The following is an 18,910-nucleotide window of genomic DNA, read 5'->3' as shown; positions in this document are numbered from 1 at the left end:
TGTTCCTGATCTCCCTCCAGCCCTAGGCATGTCCCCCCTGCGGGCCCGGACGACCCTCTCCATTGACCACCAGATCCCCTCCTCCGCCCAGTCGGCCCCAAGGGCGGCAGCAGCACCCTGGAGGGAGGTAGTACAACTTCCCGGGACACCCCAACGTCTCCTCTCGCCCCCGTCCGGTTGCTTGGAAATTTGCACTGGACAGTGACGTCACACAGGAAGGCGGGTCCCCAGTGTCCCGCACACCAATGGTGGGGCCGCGGCCGGCCTCTTCTTTTCCAGTGATTGGTGTCTCGGTCCCCTTTGCTCCACCCCAGCCCGCCATGGCGTCAGGCGCCGCAAAACCGGGGAGGTGGTTCCCACTTTAAGAAGTGAAGTTTTTCGCCCCCTCCCCCTCCCTGCCCACCTCCTGCAGCCTCCCGCGCCCCGCGGAGCTGGCGGATGGAGCTGCGCTGCGGCGGCGTAGGGAGCCAGGCTGTGGGGCGCAGGATGGATGGGGACAGCCGAGATGGCGGCGGCGGCTGCAAGGACGCCGGGTCGGAGGACTATGAGAACCTGCCGACCAGCGCCTCCTTATCCACCCACATGACAGCCGGAGCGATGGCCGGGATCCTGGAGCACTCGGTCATGTACCCGGTAGACTCAGTGAAGGTGAGGCTCGAGGATACTTTAGGGACGGAGCGAGCGGAGAGGAGAGCCCGCGCGCGTACGTTTGCATCCCGCGCAAGGGCAGCCTGGGGGAGCGCCCCGAAACCACCTCTCCTCCCGGCTGCGGCGGGCGTGGGGCGTGGGGCGCGGCACCCCGGCTCTCGCCGCGAGCGCGCGGAGCTGCTCCTTCCGCCGCGCGCCTGGGCCCCGGGGGCGTCCCTAGCCCACGAGGGTGCTCCGGCCGGCGCCACGCACCGCCGCTCCCACCGCCTTCCCAATCCAGGCTGCTGGCGGCGCTGCGGCGGGGGAGAAGAACTGGCGAGCGCCCCCGGTCTCGGTGGTGGCGGCGGGGTGCCCGAGGGAGGCGATCGGTGCAGCTTTGCACAGTCTTACCACGTCTGCCCACGCGATCCGAGGGCTCTGGGGTTCCAGCCCTTCGCGGCTCCCGCTGGCGCGCCCAGTGTCCGAACCGCGGCGAGAGGCGTCCTCCGGTCTGTGTAGGGTGGCCACGGCTGCCCACACGTGCGCAGTTTCCGAGGGAGCTTGCCGCCGGGAAGCGCTAACCACGCTAGCTAGCGCCGAGAAACGTGGCCCTGGCTCCGCCGCGCGCCCTCCGGCCCGGGTGTGTGGCTTCGGCTCCCCGGGTCTCTGGGGAGGCGTAGGAGTGGCAGGGGCTCTGCGGTTCTTGGCAGCTCTCTTGGGAATACCGGTTCAGCTACGCCCTACGTGATCCCCTGTTCTCAGGATTTCTGCACCTCTTTCCCCATAAGTTCGGGCGGCCGAGCAGCCTAGAGGTAGGGCTCTAGGGCTCTAGGGCTCTCACCCTAGTGAGCCCTGCAGTGACATTTGCCTTCTCTTCTTGTTGCAGGGAGGAGGGCAGGCAAGGAGAGCATGTGCTATACAGCTCTTTCTGTGGGTTGTGTAATAGGCACTCGATTTGCCCGTCCCTTCCCCAGGTAGTTTTACGTGCATTTCTGCAAGGAGGCAGCGTTAGCCAGGCAGATTTTTCCTGTTAGACTGAGAGCTGCCTCCTGTCCGCCTGTTGAGGATACTGAATGGCAGGAAGGTAATGCTGGTATTGACATTTTGCACTTCTGTAGGCATAACTCATGGCATTCATCCAGTAACCCAGGGATTAACAGATGAAGAAACTGAGGCAAAGAGCCATGAACTGCCTCACCTGCTCGGGCTCACACTCCACCTGTTCCTCTGACTCCAGCCCAAGAGTGCTTGGGGACCTTTCTGGGTGGCAGCTCTCCTGACGGGCAGGGCCCACAGAGCTCCCCCACCGGCAGCTGTACCTTGTTGCTGATGTGGGCCCCACATGCGAGGTGTGAAGACCAGAATGTCTAAGTCAGGGTTTTCCCTGCCCTGGGCAGCTCTCTGGGAGCTGGCAGTCAGTGGACAGACAGGAATCCAGTGAGAGAAAGCATGGGCATTTGCAGTTAGGTGAGGCCCTAACTTTGATGGTGCTGCTGGGCCTGAGGCATCACCTCTTCGGACCGTCCAGCATCCCCAGGGGGAATTAAGGGAATGGTCTTCGCTGCCAGGGTTATGGAGGGCATGGGGGAGATCTCGCCTCGTAGGTTTTCACAGCTTCTCCAGGAAAGACCCTGGACCGATACCAGGTGGCATTTGTATAGGAAAGAATGCGTCACATGTAATAAAATTTCCCATATTTGAAGCTGTTGTGTCCAGTGCCTTGGACAGAGTGTGGGGAAAGTTAGGCGCAGGGAGATGTTATTCGAGTAGGCACCAGAGCCACAGGGTGGCAGAGATGAACGTTCCATTGGGGAACTATGCCACATCTGAGGTTTTGCTGAGTGTGGTTCAGAGCATCACTATAGCTTATCTTTAGGATTAGATGTAATTAGTCATGCCTTTTCAACTCCCTGTGTCAGCCTAGAGAGGTATTCGTCTTATATGTTTAAATTGTGTGTTCTGTGTTTAGTTTCTTCCCTGACCCTCCTTCTGCCCCGTAGACGTCCTATGTTTTAAACCAGGTGTCACTGTGTACTTAGTATTACTTTACATAGCAGTTTTCACCTGTGGATAGGTATCAGGGCGTGTGCGGTAGATGGAGCTGGTCTGGCTGCCCCAGACAACTCACTCACCCTATGGGGCTTGACTATAAAATGAAGGCCCCAGTTAGCTAATTAGTAAGGGCTTCTTCCGTTTTTAAGCATGCAGGTGTGGTTTTAAAGCCCTTGGTTTTTCACTACAACGTTCTCGGAAGGGTATAGCAAGGATTATTCTTTTCGTTTTTCAGCTGAGACAGAAGGCACAGAGAGAGAGAGTGAAGTGGTGTGAGCCCTGTTGCGTGATCCCAGGGAGGCTGCAGCCGAGTGCCACGGTCTGCCAAGATCAGCACGGTTGGCTGTCATGACATATCAGGGATGCATCCATGCTTCAGTCATGGAAATGCTTCACTTGGGGAAACCTCGACTGTGTTCTTCTTAAACATTTTGGGTGATGGAGACTGTGAGTAATGGAGTAAGGAGCCCTGGGTTAGGTTTCCAGCTCTGCCCCTAACTTGCTTCGTGTCTTAGGCATTGTTCTGTGCCTTAGTTTTGTGCCTGTAAAATGGGGGCTACAGGCCAGTTCAGTATTTCTCCCCGTTCTTAACCTGTCTCCCTTTCTACATACACAGAACACCCATTGTCCTCTTTTATGATACCTGAAATTCCACGGAATTTTTACAGTTGAAGCCATGTCAGTGTAAATTGTATGTTGGAAAAAAATTTGTCTCTGATTTTATATGGCACACATTTTGAACTTTGAATATGTGAGGTTAAGTGAGAGTATCAGGTGGTCGTGCTTTTCCCAGTTTTTCCATCCTAAATGGTGTGGGCCATGGAAGTCAGTGCTGGTCACGTTGACCACTGAGCCAGACGAGCTCCTTGCTTTTGTGGTCATAGGGGCAGAAAGCCAACCTTACTAATGCTTAAAATTATTATGTTAAATATGCTTTCCCATGAAGTCCCATCCTACCCCCCCAGTGTCACTTTAATTACCTGTGTTTTTCAAACTGTGGGTTGTGACCCATTAATGGCATCAACATTTTAAGAAAGATTAGTCTCTCTAACGGTGAGAGTACAAAATACAAGTGTGTGTGGCATACAGTAAAAAGTGTTGCTTGGTGAAATTGTTTGGGTTGTGTGTGTGTGTCCCCTGAATGGCTGTGTAAAATCCCCTTCTAATGAGGGTTATGGCCAAAAACATATGAAGGATACTGAACCTGACGATCACAAGCTCCAGCAGTCTGTGATTATTAAAGGGTCATTTGGAAGACCTTCGGCAACTTTTCTGCTCTTTCCTGTGCCTCCTTCTCTCACTTAGTCCCTGGGGGTGGAGTGTGAGTGCTTTCTAATCCATAAAGGGCCAGGCCAGCGGGACCTCCTGTCAGTTCCCAGGAACTGTATGGTCTGCGTGGTACCAAGGGAGGGAGCATGGGGGCTCCGCAGAGCGTTCGCCAACCAGTAGTAATTCTTCGTTCCTTTCCAACTGGGGCTTTGCAGCAGGTTTTCCATGATTCTCTAGCCGGTGCTCCAGAGTGGCAAGTGGCGTGGTCGCCTAGGCCAGCACGTGGGGTGGCTGCGAGAAACCGTGGTCGGGAGTGCTCAAGACCGTGGGGAGAATGCCAGGTGGGTGGAGGAGGAAATTCCAACCAGATTAGGCACACCACTCTAGACCATGCTGAATCCCGTGGTGGTGAAAGCGGGGGGCAAAAGGAAACAGGAAAGATTTGAAGCGAGGGAACTTCCGCTGACCCTTTCTCGGCCCTTCCCTTTGCTTCTCAGGGAAATGCCGTCTTTAACTGTGCTGGGAGAAGCCCTCCTTCCCAGCCGGGTGCAGTCCCTGGGGAGCAGTGGACAGTGTGGGGGTTGAGGCTCAGTCTTCCCGAGCCTCAGCCTTCTCTCGAGGAGCCGGTGGGTGCTGAGCCAGTTGGAAACCTTGGTTGGCCTCAGGGGTTTCTGTGGCTGGCCTTGCTGAGCTTTGAGCAGCAGTGAGCTTGGAGGCAGGTGCCAGGACAGCTCAGCATTCCTCAACTTCTGAGTTTGCTCCTTGGGGTCCCAGAAATGCAGGCCGGCTGGTAGGAAGGGTGAAGGCAGCCGCCAGAGTCCCCTCCCACCCACTGCAGTGTTTTCAAAACCAAGTACAGTTCAGTAGATGCCATTCAGCTTCAAAAGGGCGTGAAATCCCAAATTGCCCGAGTTCTTGCAAGAAAATTATAGTGATTTTTCTGTCTTTCTTCTCCTGTCTTGTCTTCCTCAGGTTCCTCCCTTCCCTTTTTTTCTGTCCTTAAGTGGGTGATGCTTTTCTAAAAGGTGCATTGGAAGGGACATGGAGTCCAGAAAGGCATACTCTTGAACTCGTGTCTTTTTCTTTGCCTTGTGACGGGCCCTGCAGATGCCGACAGGAGATGCCCACAGCTCGGATCTGCACCTCGCGGGCCTGCCGCTGGAGGAGGGGGCAGACCTTCCCCAGCCCCCTCTGCCTGGAAGTGGGGGAGGGGCAGGCTGGGCCAGGGCTTGAGGGGGCACCCCTAGGATTCTAGTGGGCAGGGAAGGCGCCCTCACCTCTTCAGTAGGGAGAGGCGATTGGACCTGAATGGGGGATTTGCCTGACTGCATCTTTAAAGCGCGCAGGGGTGTGTGCATGTCACACAGGAGAGGGCATTGCTCTGGGGAGTGTGTGTGTCCCGTATCTTCTGGATTTCTTTTGGGCATGTTTTAACTACCTTCGGGCATCTCATTCAGGAGAGCTTTTGTCCCATCTGCTCTTCAGAGCAATGACCGACTGTAGTCCACTTTCCCTTTTTGATGGGCATGGGTTTCTGACCCCCTTCCAACTTCAGGAGGGCTGCCTTCCCCAACCCACTGGATGAACTAGCTTCTGTGTTGAATGAGGCCTTTGGCAGTCTGTCTTAAACCCCAGAACATTCTGGCTCTCTTCATATTTCTCCTCGTACCCAACATTTCCTTCTCAGAGAATTTTCCTTTTCTTTTTTTAATCCTCAGTGAGCCCTCTGGCCCCCTCAGTGCTGGCTGCAGACGCGCCTGTACAATCATGCAGTTTGCAGGAGCTCTTGGGCAGGGGCGGGCATTGTGAACCCTGGGCCTGCCCGTCCCCTCCCCGCCTCCACCTTGAATGTTCAGGGCTGACGTTTTCCATAGGGGAATGTATCTAATCACTTTGTCTTTCACTCTGCACCTCCCCTCAAGCTCTTTCTGAGCCGCATGTCTCACCCTCAGAGAACTATGTTGGGGAGAGTCAGATCCCTAGTCTGACTTACTGGTTGGGGCAGAACCGCTTAGCTTTTCTGAGTTGTAATTGCTTTGTCTGTAAACTGCGGATACTAATTTTCTCTCTGGTTTCTGTCTCCTGACCTAGCTTTCCATTGCTTTCTTCTTCCCTTATTTTTCCTCACACCCCGCGGAAGTTCCTTGGAACAAGCTCCCTTCTATCTGCACCGAATGTTCCTTCTGCCTCCCTGTCGTGATAGAAATCCAGCTCTTCTCCTGAGGCCACTCCTTCCTGGAAGCCTCTCAAGTGTAAGATTCCTGTCCGCTCAAGCCCGGGCACCTCTGGGGCTCCTGCCCTCTCACCGTGACTGACCAGCGTCTTAGCCTCCCCTCTTCGTTGGAGGCTCCAGTCCTTCCTCTTCTCTCTCTCTCATTTGCTCATCTCCGCCTCCAGGCTGACGTACGCTGAGGGGCAGGAGGCAGAGTGGTGAGGAGCAGGGACCCTTGAGCCAGACCCAGACCGCAGGACTGGGTCCTGGCTCCACTTAGTGTGACCTTGGGCAGGTCCCCCCTCACTCCAGTCTTCTCTCTGGGCCCCGTTTCCTGCTGGTGAAAAGGGGAAAGTGGCCGTGAGGGTTAAGTCCCTAAGCACTGATGGCAGAGCCTGCTGCATACTGGGCAATCTCTGGGGCTCAGTGCTCCCCTTCATCTCTGTCATCGTCAGCAGCTTAGTTTTGCAGCTACTTTCCCCCGTTCTCTCCGGGCGTTGGCATCTGGCGCACAGACTGCTTCCACCACGAGTAAATCCCGTAATCACTCTGAGGACATCCCCTCCTGCCTGGGCACCACCTGACTAACATCCAAACCCCTGTGTTCTTTATGCCCCTCAGGTTGATGACCTGTAACTCCACGGGGCCTTGTCCGAACCCAGAACTTTTCTGCCTCTGAGATCTTGAATCTAGATGTGTCAGCCTGGCCCCACTGGGCTAGGCCTCAGCCTGTCCCTGTCTTCCTCGTCCAGACGGGAGCCTGTGGGGACCTCTCTTTCCCTGCCTCGCTGGTCTGCCCAAACCCCAGTCCTGGGTGACCCATCACCCTGTCGGGCAGTCAGGTCCTTCTGGAGAAGAATCACGTGTTTACTTCCACTGGTGCCCTGTGTGCCCCTGCCTCTGGGACCCTCAGCCTGTCCTTCTGTGTGTTCTGGTCAGTCTGTTTCCACCCTCCTCAGCAGCTGCTCTGGACCATGCTCTTGCTTCCCAAACTCCCATCCTCCTCTTTCTCAGCCCCTGCGTGGCGTCTTGCTCCCTAGTTCATAGAGAAACCAGGACCCCAGTCAAGCTCACGGTCCTGTCACTGTCCTTCCAACCAGTGTGCTGTTCCCCGCCTTCCCACTGTTATAAGGTAAGAGGGTCCGTCCTTTGTCAAACGTGAGTCAGTGGACCTGGGGAAAGGTGGTGTTGGGAACCACCCACGCGTTTCTGTCCTGCCTCTGTACCGGGGCGTGTGAGTGACCTCTCTCAGCTCAGCGTCCTTGTCTGCAGAGTGCGGATGATAACACCAGGCCCTACCTTATAGGGCTGTTGAAAGAATTGGATGAGGCATCCCCCGTAAAGCTGTGGCTGCAGTGTGTGCTGCCCGAGGGTGCGATAAATGGTCACTGTGGTAGTTATTTTGGTCATCTCTCTCATGAGTAACTCGGTTTCAGTATCTTTAGCCTTCCCCTGACCAGTAATTCCTTCTTAAAAGCATTTCTACAGTCCACACTTGTCCCATCTTAAACAAACGCCGGACATCTCACCTTGACCCCATGTGCCCCAAGGGTTTTAAAATAACAAGTATTAGGAAAGGATCATTGACACCTGGTCTCTGCTTTTTCACCTTGTCCGCCCCCCACCCCTCACCAGCCAGGCCTTTGGCTTTGTGTCCACTACTCTGCTGGAAACCTCACGGAGGCTGCTAGTGATCTCCTTGCTAATAAACTCGGTCATTGTTTTCCTGGCCCCTCTGCTGGTCTTCCTTAGAAGTCAGCCTGCCACCCTCTCTTCTCCCCTCCGTTTCTGCCTGGGTCCCGGTAACTCTCAGATGGCAGATTGGTGTCTCTGGTCCGGTCTTTCTGGGAGCCGGGCTGTTGCCTCACAGACATGTCGTAGATGTGGCTGCCTCGGTGTCCAGGACGTCCAGTGTAGACATCCCTGGGTCCTCTCCAACCTGGGCCCCCTCCCTCAGAAACTTTTTTAGAAAAGATTTTATTGATTTGTTCGAGAGAGCATGCACAAGCAGAGGAGAGGGGCAGAGGGAGAGGGAGAAGCAGACTCTCCGCAGAGCAGGGAGCCGATGTGGGATTTGATCCCAACACCCTGAGATCATGACCTGAGCTGAAGGCAGATGCTTCACCGACTGAGCCACCCAGGCGCCCCTCCCTCAGAAACTTGGTGATCCTCTTCAGCCTTTCTCCCCCCTCTGCCCATCCTCCCCCCCCCCCCCACTCCCCCTATGTTTTCAAGACCTTTCCATTGGTACATCTGTAGTAGGTTCTTGCCTTTGTTCTTCTCCCTCCCACATCTGCCACCTTGGTTTCGGGGACTCACTGTCTCCTTTGCATTGATGGCACCCCTAACCACCCGAGTCGCAACTGAGTACACCCTCCTTCCCCTGGTCCCCACTTCCCTGTTGCCTGACCCTGCTGTTTTTCTCCACAGCCCGGTGTTACCTTCTGACACACAGTGCCATTTACTTGTATTTATTACTTATATTCTTTGTCTATTTTATTCGTATTTAGACTATTATTTATGTTATTTGTGGTCTGTCTCCCCTTATTTGAATGTAAGTTCCCAGTGGGCAGTTTGCTCTTTTGTTCTCTGGTATGTTTCCATTGCCAGAAACCATACCTGGCACATAGTAGGTGCTCAGTTAAGGATTTGTTGAATGAATTACTGTAAATCATTCATAGCTGGTCCTGTTCGCACTCACCCCTGAGCCCTGCAGCTTCGGGCAGGTGCAGCTTTCTCTTTTTAAATAGAGAAGAGTCACAGTGCCCACCCTGCCCACCTTTCAGGTCTCGTTACTACATCTAGAAAGAAAATGCAGCCAGGTTTGCAATGAACTCTATTTAAACAGTGAACATAATTTAAAAAGTATAAAGCTCTCTGCAGGGGCCAGGTCATGGTTTTATCCAACTGGGAACCTGTTAAAAGGTAAGGTTAGCTGAGTGGAATAGAAAATCCAGCCTGTTCTCCATGTGCAGCAGAGCCCATGCCAGGGGCTGAGGACCAGCCCCATCTTCTGCATCTCCTATCAGGTGGTCTCTCCACCTCATATGCCCCTAGCGGTCCCCGTTGCCTACAGAGTAAAGCCTGAACCTTGAGCAGTGTGCGGAGACCCAGACCTTCTCCCCTCTGACTTGTCCAAGACAGATAGAGGTGTTCTGTGAATAGGGGTTAAATGAATGTAGGCACAGCTGTTTAAAGAGATTGGGGGGGAGGGCGCCTGGGTGGCTCATTTGGTTGGGCGTCTGACTCTTGATTTTGGCTTGGGTGGTGACCTCAGGGTTGTGGTATCAGGCCGCCCGTCAGGCTCCATGCTCAGCAGGAGTCTGCTTGAGTTTCTCTCCCTCTGTCCCCACCGCAACCCCTTTGTGTGCATGCCCTCTCTCACTCTCTTTCTAAAATAAATAAATAAATAAATAAATCTCTCTAAAAAAAAAGAAGAAGAGATGTGGGGGAAAATAAGTACTTTGACACATGCTATGAAACAAAAGCTAGTTTTAATTTTTTGGTGTGTGTTGTTTTGCATCCATGTGTACGTTGCCCAGTAGAGCGACTTTCTCAGCCCTTTTGTTTGTCCTTTTTTTGCAGTAGAATTCGCAAGCCACAGCTATATCCCAATGAGGCTGTTAATTCATCTGGCCACCCACTTCATTCCACGCTTACTGAGCGCCTTCCCTGCTAGTCTCTGTGCTAGACACCGGGCAGCAAAAATAAGTCCTGGCCCCAGAGCATTGCTCCCTATAATTAGATCCTGAGCTAAGGTGGCAGGACTGGTGCCCTTTGAGGGGAGGAATGGCCCAACTTGGTATTTGCTTTCAAATGGGCACAAAGTCTGGGGTGTCTGGACTCTGGAGTGCTCAGGCTGCCATCTTGCAGGTCCGGAGTCTGCCCGGGGAGTGTCATTCTGGCTTTTCTTACTGTGCAGTCTTGAGTTGGCTCCTTCCCCTGCAGGAGACAGTGGCCCTCAGTTGTCATACCCGCCCCCCACCCCCCGATCCTTATCCTCACCCCTGAGGTTGTTAGTCATTCTGGAAGCTGAACTTGGCTCCCAGAAGGTGCCTCTGAAAACATCCTCCACCCTACCAGTAACCCCAGACAGTCGGGAAGGGCCGTTGTCTGGTCACCAAGAGGTGTTACAGTTTCACATTCATGCTTTCTCTCTAAAGAGAAAACAAAACATGTTGAAATAGAAATCCCAGCAGCAGCTTGGCTGAAGCAAGAGTTGCATAACAGCTTTAAGAAACGTCTGGCCATTGTTGGGTCAAGCGGGGGGCTGCAGCTTCGTGTCTCTGAGAGGACTTCCTCTGGGGCCTCTGGATCCATCGGACGCGTCCAGCTAGAGACCCAGAAAGTGGCGGCACCCTCAGGTCTGGCTGGCAAAAGCCCCTGCCCTGGTTGCTCATTGTCGTGACAGCTTTGGTTCCCTGGCACGGCCATAAAGGCTCCATTTGAGATGCTCCTGTGGGCAGGGGCTGGGGAGGGCTGTGTGTGCTGGAGTGGAGGCCCATCGGCCCTATGAAGCTAAGTCCTGGTCGTGTCATGGACCAGCTTTGAAACCTTGGCCAAGTTACTTCTCTAGGCAAGGCTGGTGTCTCCTTGTCTCACAGACTACTAGTCTTCTAGACTAACATCATCTGCTTACCCACTTGACGGGGCTGTTGAGAAGCTCAGGTGGGATCACGTTTGTGGGCGGCTTTTGTAAAGCCGGACAAGCCCAGATAATGACAGATCGTATCGGAGGCAATATGCTTAATGATTAAGAGGAAAGGGGTGTGGGTTCACAGCACAGGGTCTGGGGCCAGACTGCCTGGGGACGGTGCCTAGACAAGCTGCTGACACCTCCCTCTGCCTAGTTTTCGTCATCTGTAAAACGGGGATAATCACGGTACCCACCTCAGAGTGTTGCTATGAGAATTAATGACGATGCACCTTGAATGTTAAGCACAGCGTCAGGTACCTGGTAAGCGTTCGGTTAACTTTAGCTCCCATGTCATTCCTGAAAGCGTTATTACTTGAACACCTGTTTATGCTTGTATGTTGCTTTTGCACTTGCGTATTGCACTATTTTTGTATTGTTTTCACCTGCATTCTGTCATTGGATTCTCTTAGCTCGCCTTTGAAGGTGGGAAAAAGCATGTGCTGTTTCTCATTTCACAGATGAGAAAACCGAACTTCAGAAGAGTGTGATGCTGTGGAAGTCGGGCATTTCCTGTTACTCCAGAGCCAAAGGGGGACAGTGAGGAAGGAAGCAGGTGGGAGCAAGCCAGTGAGGTGCTGGGGAGTAGACTCACATGTTAACGGCAGCAGAGCCCCCGAGCTGGGTTCTGAGACGAGTTGATGCGGCCCCAGCTGCATTCTTGGGACGGAGGAACTGCAGTTAAGGGGGTGCCAGCAGCGACTCGAAGTCCAGCGTGGAACGCGGGGCTCTAACGTATAAGCAGGAGTTCTTTGGTCAGCTACTCCAGTACAGAGGGCAAGGGGATGATGACAGATGGTTGTTGCTGTAGGTAATTTTGGCTCTGTCTGGCTTCTCTCTCTGGAGAGACTTGCAGCTGCTGTGGCCCCTTCTCATGTCAGCAGGGAGTTGAAACATGGGGCTCAATATAGTGATTTGAATTTGGTCTGGCCTGAGAATCCTTTTCCAAATCCCAAGATCAAGACGACCTGTTGGGAAGAGTACCACATCATTGTTCCTTGGTCTGCTAGGGCAGCCGTTGCCTTCACTCACACAGGGAAGAGTAGCAGTGACCATCTTGCCTCCCTTTCACCTCTGCTTACTGCCTCTAGAAGAAAATCGAGCCAGGCTTGCAGCAAACAAACCTTTCTACTGAGTGTTGTTTTCTTTTTTTTTTAAGATTTTATTTATTTCAGAGAGAGAGGCAGAGAAAGAGCATGAGCAGGGGGACAGGGCAGAGGGAGAAGCAGACTCCCTGCTGAGCCCAACGTGGGGCTCGATCCCAGGACCTTGGGATCATGACCTGAGGTGAAGGCAGACACTTAACTGACTGAGCCACCCAGGTGTCTCAAACCTTCCTACCGTTTAAAAAGTATAAAGCTCTCCCTCCGCAGGTGCCAGGTCATGGTATTTATTATCAAACGGGAATCCTGTTAAAGGGGTAAGGTTAGCTCATTGGAATGGAAAATCCAGGCTCTATTTCCAGCCTCTGTGGGATTCGCTGCATGGCCTCGGGCACTTCACCTCTCTCCTTACAGGGTGTCTCCCATCTGTTGAGTAAAGACCGGGGTGGCCCCCCTGCTCCCACCTCGTTCGCTGGGTTATACTCGGAGCATGCTCAGAAACACATTCAAAATTGATCAGGTGTGGCTGCTGAGATGAAGGCTTGTGAATGACGAGCCTCGGGCAGGGAGGACAGCGGGGTGCCCGGGGCAGTTAGGGCCCTGTTCATCTCTGGGGGTCAGCATTTTATAAACTCACTTTTACTTTTTAAGTGAGCCTGCCCCTTGAGTGCCGGGCATATGAGGCTGGGGGTTTTCCCACCATGGTCCCTCCTGTCTCGGTTTTTCTTGTTTTCTCACAACTGCTGTCATAGAAAAGTAAACGGGGAAGGAGGTAGGACACAGACGTCTTTGTCTTGAGGTCCTCCGGCCCTTGTTTCCGCCTGCTGCCCGCTTTGAGGGTTTTGTTGGCGCCTTGCTTGCCTCGGGCCTGGCAGGAGGTGCGGAAGGTGGTGGGTGGACACGGGCAGCCCGCAGGAAGCTTGCCAGCCAGGCCTGCTCAGGACAGGAACGCCCCGGCTACTGCCTCTGACTTGCCGTGGAATAGGGGATGTCCCAAGGGTGTCCCAGGGCTGTCACGAGCCTGGATTAAAGGAGCAGGGTGGTTAGCCGATGAGCAGTGCTAAGAAGTCAGACCAGAGCAGGGGAGCCTTTCCAAAGGAGAGATGTTGGGGGGGGGGGTGTACATGTGTGTGACGGGGGGGGGGGGGGGGCGGACCCAGGGCGTGTCTTCAACTGAAGAACCAAGTCAGTCTCTTTCCTTAGTCACTGTCTCCATGGCTTATTTGCTAAATGTGGGCTTGTGTTAGCCTGATTCATGGAACAGTGGGAGAGTTGAAAGGCATTTGCAACAATGCAACTTCATCTGCTGGACTTCACTGAACGGCTAAATTAAGTAAGAAGTGAGGACATATGGAGAATGACTGTGTGTGCTGGGCACCAGGGAGCCAGAAGCCTCGACACCTGGGAGGTCTGTCCCCACAGAAGTCCCCGTGTGGCAGGGAGGACAGATAGATTGATGAATCCTTCCTGTAGTGGGTGTTGAGCCTGTCCTCAGGGAACCTGCCCCTCATCCGGGGGGGTCAGGAAAGGGGGCCTCCAGGAGTTCTCTCAGTATCTGTATCTAGACCACAGGGGATGCAGATGTTAGAACAAAGCCACGCCACTCGCTCTGTCCCCTAGGCCGTCACGTCCTGTCCCCGAGGTGCCTGGCCATAAGCAGGACACCTACACCCCTCTGACACTCTGCTTTTGGGGCTCTGCTCTGAGCCTTCTAACTGCAGAATCCACAGAGAAAGTTCTTGTGGTTTGAGGTCACCACACACTGGGGCCTCCACGTGGGACCTGCCCCCGGTTCTGAAGTTCTCTCGCCCTCTTTCCTGAAATTTCTTCTTTTTCTTTGTCATGTTCTGGGGTTTTAGTTCGCTATCTGGCTACCAAGTGACAGCCTGGTGGGTTTCCCTCCCTGAGTGGGACCTTTCTCTGCAGCGCTAAAGACCAGAGGAAGGTGGGAACAAGGAGGGACTCAGGCTGTCATGTCAAAGGCATTTCTGCTCATAATTGGCTCGTAATTAATGGGTGGCATTAGTGTCAATGCCAACAGCAGCAGCAGCCAGATAAGTGGCTAAAAATTAAATACCGTCATGTGACTTGGGGAGGTTTAGGGTTTGCCTGAGTGACCTTTCCTGGCACAGGTCATAGTTTGTAGGGTTACGAGGGAGAGACTTGACAAACAGTGTAGGTGACTAGTGTGCTTTCCAGAGGTCGGAGGCTGATCTGTAGTACCGGGACCTGTTCCTGACACATACGAATGTTGTTCCTTTTTGCTTTTTAAAGGCCACTGTGGAGCTGGACGCCTTTCCCTGTCCTCTCTTCCCTGTCAGCCTGTCTGGCTTTGGTGGAGCCTCCTGGAAAATGCAGAGAGTACAGTTCCCCCGGGCTTGTCCCATCCGCCTGCGGCAGTTTTGATGAGAGCCTGAAGCCAGGCTCTTGAGGAATGTTCCCCCTGGTGTCTGCATTAGTCCAGGGTTCAGATGGAAGTTCCTGGAACTCGCAGCTTTTGGAAACCGAGTCCTGTTTCTCTAAAAGGCCGGTCCGGTGACATGGGCAAGAATCGGCTGACCCCAGGCCAGCCCTCTGTTTCTGTGTCTGCGGATTCCCCTGGCACAGGAGGCCTTTGTTACCAAATCTGTTTGCTGAGTGTTTTGAAGGAGGACGTGTGTGGGCCTTTTCAGTGTTGTTAGACAATGCTGAGCTGTTACCCAGCAGAGATGGTCCGGGTGGAAGCCAAGATTTGAGCTGGTTGAAGTTCTGCTATAGGAAGTACCCTATCAGGACAAGAAGCTACAAGTGACACGGTTAAAATCCTACATAGTGTGTGAGACTTGAGAGCTTGCTTTTAATGTGATTGTGTTTCAGGGTTTTTTCCCCCTTATATCTTGGCTTCTCAGACAATAAACTGAATTAATGTACGCGTATTTATGCAGTCCAGGAAGGAAGGAGCGTTAAGTGAACTTTCTTCACAGATGACTGCAAATTTATAGTTAGCACCCAGAGCTTTAAGAATGTCCGCTTCCAAAGTGACTTTTCATCACAAAAACAATGCAATAACAATAAGGAATATATTGACAAGTTGGTAGGACACTTAGTTCCTTCTGTGCTTCCAAAAGAATCTTTCGCGTTTCGGAAGGAGGTAGAGAGGGAGCTGGCCCTGGCGTCGTCCTGATGGGGGGTACCCATCGGGACAGTTTCAGGTGGAAGCAGGTACCGGTTCTCCCTGGACTTAGCACTGTTCCTCCACAGCTTCTGAGGCCGGCGGTTGATGCTCTCCCTGACCTTGGGTAAGAATTCTCATCTTAAACTTCCCTAGAGTGTCTCTTTCAAGGGTCTTCTGTATTTTCTGATAATCCAGGCACAAGAAAGTTTCTGAAATTCTCTTTCATACCCTAAGAACTGAAAGTCACTACAAAGCTGGACTTTTACCAGAAACTGCTTTAAATTGGAAACAGATTTCTGATCTCTGAGCAGCCCGTTTTTAAGGGACAGGGAGAACCTTTGTCAACCCAGAACTTGAGCACAGAGGGAAGGGAACAAACTAAGGGAAAGCAAGGCAAAAGCAGATTCTTTCTGTACATCTGTGCACGTAACATTAGCATTCACCTTTTATTTTTTTATTTTATTTTATTTTATTTTTAGCAGTTGCCTTTTAGAGTGAATTGTGATTAGCTTAAGATGACCAGAGGCTCACCAACCGAGTGACTCTGAGAAAAGCACTTCACTTGTGCGAGTCTCAGTTTCTCCATCTGTAAAATGGCAAGATTGAACCCAAACTAAATGATCTCTTAGGAAGTTTCCAGTTCGAAAATTTCCACCTTTATTTCCATGGGGCATTATAACTTTTGGACATCCTCTTCTGACTTTGAATGTATAGACTTAGAAGCACTTCTGTTTGGAGGAGGACGCTGGAAGACCCCTGCCCTGGAATTTCTACCAGGGGGATAAGGCACAGGGAGAGGAGCCAGCTGCCAATGTACCATTTGGGGGTCCCTGCATCCCAGAGTGCCTGCTAGTCCTTACTAGACTACTAGAAATTATAGTCTGTTTAATTTACTTGAAACCTCCAACTACAATGCTTAAAGACTGCAAACCATTCATTCAGGCAATTCCAGAAATGCTGAATGGCCCCACCCTGGAATCAAGGGGAGCCATGTAGCAAGCAGATGCTTCTGGAAGGCCCTGTTTATAACTCTGACTCCTTCCTGCCGGGGACCTTTTACAAGTTCACTACCAGGAAGCTGAGTCATTGAGGGGTCAGCTGGCATGGCCAAGGTCAGGCAGCGTTGCCAGCAGCACAGATGGGTTAGTCCAGATGACCCGAGTGTTTGGGGGAGCGTTGGGAATGACAGGGTGGGGGGGGGGCTCCTCACTTGGAAGGCTCTTGGGCGTGTCCCCTCACGGTGATGGGAGCACCACTTCTCCCCATGGTTTGTGCTTCCGTTTAGGTTTCACAGTGAGAAACGTTCTCCTCTGTTCTTTACCTCCTTTCTTCCCCCCCTTCCTCATTCTCTGTTCCCACCTCCAAGGCTGGAGGTCACGACCAAACAGACTGAAGGGTGAAATGATCCTTGTTGCTGCCGTGGTTTTCAGGGCTCACCATGGGCTCAGCTCCCGGTGCTCTGCAGGCCGGTGACACCAGCCTTCTCGAGGCCTCTGGTTTCTTCCCACCTACCTGTGCCCCAGGTAGTCCCTGTGTCCTAAGCTCTACTTGCCCAACTCCCCCAGGCTTCAGAGTCCCTTCCAGGACCCCTCCTTGCCTTTGCTCTCCTCGCACCTTCCCCTTCTCCTTTGCTTCAGGGCCCTTAGACTTTGTCATTTTTTTATTTGTATGGTTTTTGGTTTACTCTCACTGTCCTTATAAGACAGCAGACCCCTTGAAGGCAAGGACTCAGCCCCAGAACCCCATGGGCACATTGATGACGTTTGTGCAGTAGGGAGAAAAACCCCGCTGTTTGACCATGCCAGTCTCCCGTTCTCAGTTCTGGAAACCCTTCTCATCAGACGGCCTCAGTTTAAATCCTTTAAAGCTCTTGTTTCCAGGACAAAAGTTTTAGTCAGCATGAGAGCTCACCCATGATTGTAGGTCCCTGCCATTCCCTTGGGCATCCAGTAAAACTTAAATATGACCTCCCCAAAAGCTTGTGAAACAATTTGTACATGCAGACATTTGCACGTGTAAGTGGATCCCGGAGGCTGAGAGGCGAATCTTTGGGATGTTTCCTTTGGTGCCTTTCCCTTGAAAAATACCCCGAGAACATCAGCATGGAGTTTCTGGTATTTTTGTCTTCTTTCTCTGTTCCTGGCTGGTGTGCAAGGTGTGTGAAGAAAGGGGGAGAATGTCCTCTCCAGCTGTGACCTGACCCCACCTGCACATAAATATGTGGAAATAATTGGATCTTAGCATTTGTGGGGAATCTGGCTTCAGTAACATCTGGGAAATTTACCCTGAACCCCTACTTAGACGTCTAGCATACACTGAACTCTGGAGCCCAGCTCTGATGGGGTTTCCATGCCCGGCTACTCCCCTGTGTGGGAAGCCCCAGAAAATGGTGAGGCGCATTGTGCTGCTGGACACAGCTAGTGGGTAGCCTTTGGGGGAGCAAGCAGCAAGGAGACAGCTATTTGGCAAGGGGAGTGCATGCGGGGTTTCAAGGGCCTGCTTTGTGTATGCCTGTGGGTGAAATTCTGTGTACCCGAGTCCTTAACCATCAGTTACTGAGCGTGTCTGTTCTGTGAAGCACCGTGTCCCCTCCTTCGTGTCCTCAGACTTCATGGGAAGACAGGCATGCAGACGCATCACCTGATAATAATTATAAGTAGAGGAATGAGCAAGAGAAGGCTGGCGACAGGGCTAGTCTTTTCTTCCTGTGGATAATAGGCTAATAGTGGGGCATGCGTTAGAAGGCGTGGCCTCCGTGAAGGGTGTGGGAGCTGGGGTTGCAGAAGCCGGCAGGACCACACTTGACTTGAGAACAGTGCGCGGGGCTTCGGAGGTGCCCGGCTGCCTGGGCCCGTCTGCGACGGATTCCAGGAGGGCTGTCACTCACAGCGCTCAGGACGCCCCCTCCGCTCCCTGGCTCTGATGGCTGTCACCCAGTCTGTCACATACTAACACTTGGCTGGGTTTTGACAGCTCCCTCCGTGCCCGAGCAGTTGGGGTACTGATCCCTGGGATAATATCTTTTGGGGTGGCACAGGCCAGTGGGCACTGGGCAGGGAAGTGGCGCCTCATTGAGGCTGAGGGCCAGCCTGCGGGAAAGGACGAGATTCAAACTCTGCATCTTAGCCACTTCTGCCTTCCGGGAAAGCTTTGCCTTCTGTCCGAGAGCCCCTGGGCTGACCTTCCAGGTGCTTCCTTCCAAGGCAGGCTCTGGAGCCAGGAATACTGCTGTGTCTAGGGGATCGCGCTGTGCATTCGAGACCCCTGGCTGTCTTCACCAAAAACAAACACACACAAACAAAACTGCTATCTCAGATGTTAGCGGAAGTCTAGGGAACTATTTGATTGTGACAGGATTTCAGATGATGAAGAGCGTGTGGAATGAGCTATGGATTATGGTAAAATACATATAAAATTTACCATTGTGACTTTTTTTCTTTTTTTCTCATTTTCATTAAGTTTTTAATTTTAATTCCAGTGTAGTTAATGTACAGCGTTATATTAGTTTCAAGTGTACAGGACCATCTTAACTTTTAAAGATTTTATTCATTTATTTTGAGAGAGAGGAGAGACAGAGAGCACAGCAGGGAGCCTGATGTGGGACCCGATTCCAGGACCCTGAGATCATGATCTGAGCCGAACCCAGACGCTTAACCGACTGAGGCACCCAGGCGCCCCCATCTTAACATTTTCAAGTGTGTTGTTCAGTAGTGCTGAGGACATGCACATTGTGCAACCACTCTGCAGAACTCCTTCATCTTCTTAGAGTGAAACTGTCCCCATTAAACAACCACGCCCCT

The 18,910-nt window shown here is 52.6% G+C and overlaps 1 protein-coding gene across 1 annotated transcript in view; it reads left to right on the top strand.

Annotated features, from left to right (window-relative positions):
* Nucleotides 1-294: 294 nt before the first annotated feature.
* Nucleotides 295-18,910, top strand: part of SLC25A37 (solute carrier family 25 member 37) — a 39,035-nt gene continuing 20,419 nt past the window's right edge. Inside the window, exon 1 of the mRNA XM_045773971.2 lies at nt 295-648. Within this exon, the coding sequence (XP_045629927.1) occupies nt 439-648 (210 nt within the window). The 5' untranslated portion in view covers nt 295-438. The remainder of the gene's footprint in view (nt 649-18,910) is intronic.

Source organism: Ursus americanus, chromosome 13 (genome assembly GCF_024610735.1).
Source record: "Ursus americanus isolate L20-20 chromosome 13, mUrsAme1.1.p, whole genome shotgun sequence".
Classification (NCBI taxonomy): domain Eukaryota; kingdom Metazoa; phylum Chordata; class Mammalia; order Carnivora; family Ursidae; genus Ursus; species Ursus americanus.
This window is presented reverse-complemented; position numbering and strand designations above follow the sequence as displayed.